The 8,868-nt window shown below is 41.9% G+C and overlaps 1 protein-coding gene across 2 annotated transcripts; it reads right to left on the bottom strand.

The window, feature by feature from the left end:
• Positions 1–2,050: 2,050 nt before the first annotated feature.
• Positions 2,051–7,058, bottom strand: isl2b (ISL LIM homeobox 2b). 2 transcript variants are annotated; one of them, XM_076050725.1, is made up of 6 exons: positions 6,901–7,058; positions 6,295–6,484; positions 5,741–6,003; positions 4,190–4,485; positions 3,461–3,628; positions 2,051–2,975 (listed from the first exon to the last, which is right to left on the bottom strand). In XM_076050725.1, exons 1-6 carry the CDS (start codon positions 7,034–7,036, stop codon positions 2,859–2,861), a joined length of 1,170 nt encoding a protein of 389 aa, XP_075906840.1. In that variant the 5' UTR covers positions 7,037–7,058; the 3' UTR covers positions 2,051–2,858. The 2 variants fall into 2 exon arrangements, with proteins under 2 accessions (XP_075906840.1, XP_075906849.1); XM_076050734.1 differs by having other exon boundaries at positions 4,202–4,485.
• Between the last annotated feature and the right edge of the window lie 1,810 nt (positions 7,059–8,868).

Below are 8,868 nucleotides of genomic sequence, written 5' to 3'. Positions count from 1 at the left end.
GGAGTACAATGCATGAATCGATGTATTTACCATCGGATAGTATGTTTTTATTTTTGGACCGAAAATAACAAATAAAATAAAATGTGGTGAAAAGATAAAGATGAAAAAAAAAATCTCGTATCCGCATAATATGAATTTGAGAAGATTTGGAAGAAAGAAAAAATACGTCGGTCGGCTGTTTCTAGAGCACTGCGTACCAGCTGGAGAATTACATCACACCTTTCGAAGGGAAGCTGCTGTTAATCATTAATGGCTACGGTGTCATTCCCTCTGACAGCGTCCAGGCCATTTGACACAGTTTGGAGTTGATCCTTAGAGAAGAACAAGTGAGGAAATGACGAGGCTTCTGACCAAAGCGGGAGATTCTGCCGGTATTTTTGCGCATCTCCGCGTTTCGTCATTTCACGTCACCTGTAAGTGACCAATTTTCCCCTTTTTCTCACAAGATTCCTGTCTGCCCTCGTTGCTTTAAATTTTGGCCTCATTGTGAGCGCAAATCACGCTGTTCATCGCTATGTTGTTGCTGTGTGATCAATAGGCCCCGTGTTCGTTTTCTGCATGTCATTTTTTTTTTTTTTTTTAATGTTTTAAATTCATTAAATATCACGTTGGCATTTAAAAAAATAAAAAAATAAATAAATCATATTTTCAGAATGCCGACTTTTGTTTCTCTGCAACCATTTAAATTTTTTTTATCAAGATCACGCAAAAGGCGTCGCGCATCGACGGTAACCGAGTTGTTTTGGAAACACACATTTACCTACAATCATTTTTTTTTTTCCCAGGCTAGATGACATTTAATAGGCCTGAATTCTTGTCTTTAACCCTAAACGCCATTGTTATTCGTCCCCTTATCTCTCTTATCTTAATCTCCTGCCATTGTTTGCTTTATCTTATTTGAAAAAGCTCAATTACAAATCTATTATCTGCCCTTTTGTCTTTCAAACTTCCGACGAGGACGTCGACACGAAGGAAGGAGGGGGGGAAAATCCCGCGAAAATTATCGAAATATTTAAGATTTGCTCTATGCGGGGAAATTCATCACTCTGTTCAATTGCTGCAAAAACAGCGAATTACCACAAAATCATACCGGCAATAAGATTTTTCACAAAGTCATTATTAGACAAATTCTATTCACCTCTTTCGCAACAAAAAAAAAACTGTGAGTTAAATCTGCAATTACAGCAAACAAATTAAATATTATTTTTAGGATATCTTCGAAACAAAAATTGTTTGGAAAGGAAAATGCACAGATGACTAAAAAAATAAATATTGTTACAAAATTGGAGCGCGCCTATCAACTCTATCTGCCCCTCCGCGCGGTGTAATGGAGGTCAACTCCATTTAGTTGCTTTGGCACGAGCTGTCATCCGGGCTGACCCGTGCGCAATAACGCAATTCAGCGAAGGAAAATAAACCGAAGAGGAGAAGTGACCCTTTACGAGGTGCGCCTCCTCCTCCTCCTCCTCCTGTGTGTGTGTGTGTGTGTGTGTGTGTGTGTGTGTGTGTGTGTGTGTGTGTGTGTGTGTGTGTGTGTGTGTGGTGAGTTTGTTGTGGCTCGGGCCATGCAGTGTGTCGCTGGCAGGTGATGCCAGGACTAGATAAGAGGTCGCCGATCCCCCTCCGCGCCGTCTGGACCCGTTTGGGGGACGCGGACCAGAGGAACTGGACGGAGCACAATCTGCAGCAGATTTTTGCCCTCGAGACAGAGAAGCCGAGTGACCAGTGGCCGATCCCTGTCGCGAGACCGAAGGCGGGGGTACAGAAGAAATGTGCAGATAGCAGCCGCCGATAAGACGGCAGAAGCCCTGCGAGGCTTTCAATCGGGCTAACTCGATCTCGGTTTAACAAGACGAACAACATATTTGGACTAACTTAATATTTTCTTTAAGAAAGAAAATCTGGCCCCGCAAGTCCTCGAGCTCTGTGTTTGACAGCTCTCTGAGTTTGGAGAGAGAACGAGACAAAATAAATAAATAAAAGGAAATAAATAAATAAATAAGAAAGTGAGAAAAATACCCAAAGATTCTTTTTTTTTTCTACAACAAAAAAAATAAAATAAAAAATGGTGACGTTGATTTCAGTTGAAAAGGCGTAAAATATATTTTCTTTAAAAAAAAAAAATAAAAAAAAGCGAGTCCAAAATGCGCAAAGATTGGTCATTAAGACACGTTGTGCATTTAGCGGTTTTATTTTTATATCAGTTAATAATCCCTTTACGAATCGCTTTCCTAACAATAAATAATATAACAATAATTTAGTTTTTTTGTTCGATAAGTTCAAACAACCGGCCCTTATGATAAAATATTTTACAACACGAATAAACTGCAGATTATCATGCTCCGACCTTAAGACAATAGAGCCCAACTGGACTCCACAACGCAGTTAAATGTATCAAAAAAAATAAAATAAAACAAAATGAAACGAGACACAATGAGTTCACAATGAAATATCCTGAATTCTGGTCTGCTGCGTCACGAAACTGTTGTCTCCGGTGTTGCTCTCTGTTTTTATCATGGAAGCTTGTATAGTAATATCCATTGGAAGGTCTTCTGTACATGGTCTCTCTCCTTGTCAAGTCATGCAACACTTGCTTTTGCTCAGTCTCTGCCGATAAAAAAAAAAAAAAGCTCCACCAAAAAAAAATAAATGGGGAAAAAGAGTCTTTCTTTGTCCCATCTCAGAAAATATTTCAAAAAAAAAAAAAAGAATCCTTTCTGGTCGATGTGATAAGCTGGCCACATGGTCACATGCAGGGTTGAGGGGGGAGGTTGGGATCATGCTGCAACTGTCCTTGCAGTAGAGAGAGATGAGGGAGATGAGATCTCTGGAAGTGGAGGAGGAGAGGGGGCCCCGTTTCACGTCTCCACCGGGCTGGGAACCATACTGTTGGGGGTGTCCGGTAACTGCGAGGACAGAGAAGTCACGTCGCTTCCCGATGAGTTCCCGAGAGAGCCCGACTCAGAGAAGGACACCTGGACAGGGGGAGAGCCACGCACTGGTTAGATAGATAGATAGATAGATAGATAGATAGATAGATCTAGGTCAGGGCTGGGCAAACTTTTTGACCGGTGGGGCCACAATGTGTTCTAAAATATGACAGAAGGAACGGGAACAGATGGATGGAGTGTTTTGGTGACCCCCCCCCCCCCCCCCCCCCCTCATAGGAGAAAAAAATATATCATGGGATGTGTAGAAAACATGTGCTTTAATGTCAATTGAAAATACAACAAAATATGTATTTTAAGCCCCATAGCATTTAGCTCTTTATTGAAATGACTCTCAAAATGGTGAAAAATTGATTAAATACAGCATTTTATGACTTAATATTAATACAATTTCCCCAAGTTCAGCAGGCTGGATTAAAGTAGTTTGGCCATGCCTGATCTAGGTCGATAGATAGATAGATAGATAGATAGATAGATAGATAGATAACGCATTTGTCGGTGAACACACACACCAGTTGCTGGAAGGCGGGCTGGTCCAGGTCGCTCTGCAGGGCGAACTCACTTAGGGCTTTCCATGGAGGCTGGTAGGTCTGCACCTCCACCGGGTTCCCCTGCACCGTGCTCTCGTGCCGAATAGGGCTGCCAGCCACCAGGGGCGTCCCTGTCAGGCCCTGCAGGTTCTAGGGGAAAATCAAGAGGAATACTTTCTTAATAAAATGCAAAGAAAAGGAAAAAGGGATGTATCATAACATTGGATGGATAGACGTTTGGATCAGGACAGAAAACATTTTCACACAAAAAAATATTACAGATTTGAATGATGAATTTTGAATTATGAAGGCATCTCTGCAGGCAAGCGGTGACGTGCAACGATGCCGCGGCAGAAACAAGCTTGTTTGAAGTTGGAAGTGAAATTTATTGTGAACTTCTGTGACATTTTTTTTTTTCTTCTGTCTCTCATCACAATGAATGCCGTGAATACAATTGAAATGCAGTGCTCTGATGGTTACTTTTGATGAACGTGTGAGTTTCCACATTAGACTGGACAAATATGATTCACAGCAGAGAGAAAACTGATCAAGACAGAAGTATAGAAACCTCCGATGTTATGGGAAAATTGTGATGTAAAAGCCACATTTCTTCTTGTTTTAATGCTATGTCTCTGGGGTTGTTCGACGTTCATGCTCGCGGGACAGACACACACAAACACGACGGTTAGTAATCAAGAGGGTCCGACTTACGAAGATGCTTACAGTCTTATCGCTGTGCTGCTGCTGCTGGAGCTGCTTCATCAGGATGGACTTCTTCTTGTCTTTGCAGCGCTTGTTCTGGAACCACACGCGGATCACCCGCGGGCTCAGGCCCGTCATCTCTACCAGCTGCTCCTTCATCAGCGCGTCCGGCCTCGGGTTGGCGTTGTAGCACGTCCGCAGCGTGTGCAGCTGCTTCTCGTTCAGCACCGTCCGCACCCGCGTCGTCTTTTCCGACTGCTTGTGGACGTGGTTCCGGTGCGGGGCCTGCCGCACTGTCACCGGCTCTGCACGTCGAAGGGGGGGCGGACGAATTTGGTTAGAGAGCGATTCACTGACTTTTGAGAAGAAAATGACGTTCGAGACGTCATTATTTGAAACATCATCATCGCCCTAACACAGGTGAAAACAACAACAACCTCCAGAAGAAGTTTTGGAGAAAAAGAATCGAAAGCAAAAATATGTCAATATACATGGGAAGGGTTTGTATTTTGCATCGGTGGATCTGTGCCCCCCCGTCCTGCATTGGTTCACTCTTTAATAAAGAAACATAAAGGAAGATAATTTGTGTAATTTTACGTCAAATTAGGTGTTTTACGCAGCTGCGCGCCACCCTCGCTCGATTTTTATTTCCCATTTTTGTTGTTAAAAAAAAATAATACGGGGATTATATAATTCATACACAGTCTTATTTCAGCTGGGCCCACAGCACTTAAAAGAGCCTCCAAAAAATGAAACCCCAGTTTGATTTTTACGCCGGAGGCTGCAGTCACTTTTTGGAGCGGACCGCTTTTTGTGCAGTTGGTTAAAAAAAAAAAAAAAAAAAAAACACACACACACACACACACACACACAATGACACACTGTTTTGTTCCATTTATCCTGTTTGGCAGCCGTCCTTCACAAAAAAAAAAGAAATCTGACAGCGCGCGTGCACGGTCGCACGGACACGTGCACGAAGCCCACTGGCTCTTCTTGCGTGCCAGATTATTCAGATCATGACACCAGAGCAGGTTAGCGCTAATGAGATCAATTATGAAATCAGTCTAACGAAAGGTTAGACGGCGGCGGCGCGCGCGCTTCAAAACACTTTCACACACGCGTGCGCGCGTTCTCTCTCTCTCTCTCTCTCTCTCTCTCTCTCTCTCTCTCTCTCTCACACACACACACACACACACACACACACACACACACACACACACACACACACACATCCGTTTATGATAAGATTAAGAACAAATAAAACTCTTTCTATATTGGCTGAATGCTGACTTCTAATTTCGATTTCCTCAAAATATTCTGTTATTTTAACTGGAGAAAAACACAGTGTAATTTAGGTTATAATGAGAAGAAATGAGAGATTATTCTTTATTTTTAAAATGTATTAAATGTCTTTGCTTCTATAATTCAAGATTTTATTCCATTTTTTTTCCTAACCTGGTTTTGTTTTAAAAACCACACAACTGTCTGTATTATTCGCTCGATAAAACAACTGAAGCAGAAGCAGCAGCAGCAGCAGCAGCAGCAGCAGCAGCCTGGTACCTGTGAGGTGCAGCGGTCTGTTGGGGTGGACGTGTCCGGGGCTAATGGGGCTTCCTGCGGAACTCCTCTCCAGCAGGAGGCTGTGGTCGGCCCGGCACAGCAACTCGTCCTCCCGCAGGGAGAACTCGTCCCCCGGCAGCAGCTGCCTGCTACACACCGAGCAGCGAAAACACTCGATGTGATAGACGTTCTCCCGGGCTCTCATCACCAGGTCGCTGCTGCTGAATCCCAGGTTGCATTTTGCGCACTTTATTCCGAAGAGCCTGCAAAATGTGAGCGGGGACAATCAGGCGTCATAGCATGGAATCGTTTCAGAATTACACTCAGATGTTGACATCAGATGAAATGGATGTTGCAATATTACAAAATCACACAAATGTTTTTGTTTTGTTTTTTCATGAAATAAAGAACAACTTCAATTGTTTACGTTGTTTACTTATGTTTTGTTTTTTTCCGGTTCTGTCACCAGGCCCCTTTAAAAATATTTTATTCTCAATCAGCATCACCCTTATAATCTTAAAACACCTCTCGGTTATTATTGCCCCCTCTCCTACCTCACATAGTCTCTTTTGCAATAGGTCTTTCCGTCCCGGACGAAACAAGTGCAGGTCTCATCCAAGTACTGGCTGCATTCCGCACATTTGAGGCAGGCTGCGTGCCACTCCAGGTCGGGGGAGACTCTCAGTATGTACTGGTCATGGATCTGACTTCCACATCCTACACACATCGCGAATCCTGGCTTCTCTGCAAAGATCACACACACACACACACACACGCACGCAGTGGTTGGAGTGGGACGGCTGACAGGAAATCCCCAAACGCATCAACAACACAAACCAGTGTAAAGTCTAAATTGTTGTTCTTTTAAATCGTTTTTTTTGTGTGTTTTTTTTGAAGTCTTGTCGGTGCTGTCGGTGTGCTGCGGTTGGTTTGCAGTCTGCAGACCGGACAGCGGATAGTGGGTTTTCCAAAAAAGATGACACGATCACGCCGTCTTAAAAACGTCAACAGTCTCACAACAAATAAGTTGAAACAAAAAATTACAATTTTCCAAGGAGCCTCTGCAGAGTTTTAATGTCTCTGCTTCGGAAAAAAAAATAACTCTGGTGCGCCAAAATAAACGACGAACCGACCCCCCCGCGGAAGTTTAATTGACTTACTTTTGGAATGATCCCCCATATCACCCAAGAAAGAAGAGCTGAAAATAATATCCACCATACAGGACGGATAGAGGGGACTGTGCGCGGCGCAGAAACGGTGTGCGGAGATGACCGGCCCTTCGGCTGCCTCCCTCATAACACGCGTGTGTCTCTCCGGACTCGGGGAGGGCAGCCGAAGAGGATGCAGGGTCCCACACGCTGCGGCTCTGACGTAATGACGTCACCACGGGACCTTCTCCAATCGCGCGAGTGCACATCTAACCCCCCTGCACGCAATAAATAAATAAAGCCAACCTGATGTGTATTAACTGGTATATATTTCAAAATAATAATAATGATAATAATAATAAATTAAAAAGAAAAATGGAGGCGCTCGCTTTTGGTTTGTCACTGGCCAGGATAAAGATTTGAGACACATGAAGTTTTTGTGATGCTGGATTTAAATCTGTTGTTTATTTATTATTGATCAGAATGTTTAGAGGTTGTGCTAAGAACATGGCATCCTGAATTGCAAATACAATTACAGGGGAAAATATTGTCTTTGTTTATTTGGTCTAAAGATTTTTAGTTTAGTTTAGTTTATTATTTTTTTTATTTTATTTTACCCATATTAACTTTTTTTTCTCATAACAAAAAAAAACACATTTACAATGATTGAAAATTGTCTTTACAAATATCCCTTCATCTTATAAATGTATGCCAGTTTATTTCAATAAAAATAATAATAGATTAATTAAATATTGAAAATAATCAATAATGAAAAAAATTACTGTAACTCCACTGCCACTCTCATATTTCTAAAACAGCTCACAAATTTACAAAAAAACATTGTCCTAATCGTTCGTTTCTGAGGCTTTTCTGCTCGTCTTCTCCTCGCTGGCCGGTTCCTCATTAACTCGAAAATACGGCCATCTATTGGAGGAAAAGTAGAATTGCAGTCGGACAAGAGGAGATACCTTTGGTGTGTGTTGCTGACCATATAATAAAATAAAAAGAAAACTCAAAATATTGAACAAAAAATCTGAAATGCGTGTAGTGTAGTGCAAGTTTTCGATTAATGTTTAAATATCAAATCACAGCGCAAAATCATTTGTTTTTTAAATTTCAGATAAAAAAGTACAAAAAGTCTCAAAATTTCTTGCTTTTCTTGCTTTTGACCGATGAGTGTACTCAACCAAGAATATGATTTGGAGACTTGCCCAGTCACATGTTGTCTCTCATTCAAGAACAAACTAAAAATAAATATATATTCAACCATACTGCTACCCTGGATTAAAGGACTCCAGCTACAGCGGCCGAGGACTCTTATTTTGAAAATCTCTGTTAAAAAAAAAAAGAAAAAAAGAATGATACCCCTGCACTTAAAACAGTGGCTTTCATTGGTCGTCTACGTCGTAGCCCTGCACAGCCCAGACATGAGGATGTGAGAGGAGGAGTTCTGGCGAGGATGGTGAGGAAAAATGTGCGGGCAGTGATCTCCCGCGGTTAGTCAGGAGTAATGTTGTCTCGTTCCAGCGCAGCTAAGGTCAGGTCAGGGTCAGGGTTTTTTTTTTAATGTAGATCTGGAAACAAGAATGCTTACTCTAGGGCTTTTAGAGTGATTAAATCTAATGTTGGAAAGCTGACCGAATTGTTGAACTATTATTGTATCATTTGCATTTTGGACAGAAAACATTGCAACTCCTGTAATCTTCTTGGAGAGCCACTCAGACCTTTTCTTTGTTAACCAATAATCAGAATTAAAATGGCGGGATCAAATAAAATTGCATGGATTTTTTGTAAGACAGATTTTATCACTGCTTTCTGAATAGATGCTTAAGCTGAACAAAGACAGTGGGGTGCAAAACAAGAAATCTGGGAGAACTGTCCCAGAAAATATGGGTGGATCTTCAGAGACCTGGCTGCTGTGTTTTCATGCACTTTAGTTTCTGTGTCATAACTGCTGCTGTAGAAAATGCTTCTGGCCTT

Source organism: Nelusetta ayraudi, unplaced genomic scaffold (assembly GCF_046127955.1).
Source record: "Nelusetta ayraudi isolate G7.1 ecotype Tasmania unplaced genomic scaffold, CSIRO-AGI_Nayr_v1 ptg000005l, whole genome shotgun sequence".
Lineage (NCBI taxonomy): Eukaryota > Metazoa > Chordata > Actinopteri > Tetraodontiformes > Monacanthidae > Nelusetta > Nelusetta ayraudi.
This window is presented reverse-complemented; position numbering and strand designations above follow the sequence as displayed.

Bases quoted from the DNA above. Each gene is read 5' to 3' on its own strand.
- isl2b (XM_076050725.1), bottom strand. From the start codon at position 7,036: ATGAGGGAGGCAGCCGAAGGGCCGGTCATCTCCGCACACCGTTTCTGC. The intron at 6,004-6,294 runs GTAGGAGAGGGG...CACATTTTGCAG, and splicing joins TGCAAAAGAGACTATGTGAG to GCTCTTCGGAATAAAGTGCG. The intron at 3,629-4,189 runs GTAAGTCGGACC...ATTTTCCCCTAG, and splicing joins ATAAGACTGTAAGCATCTTC to AACCTGCAGGGCCTGACAGG.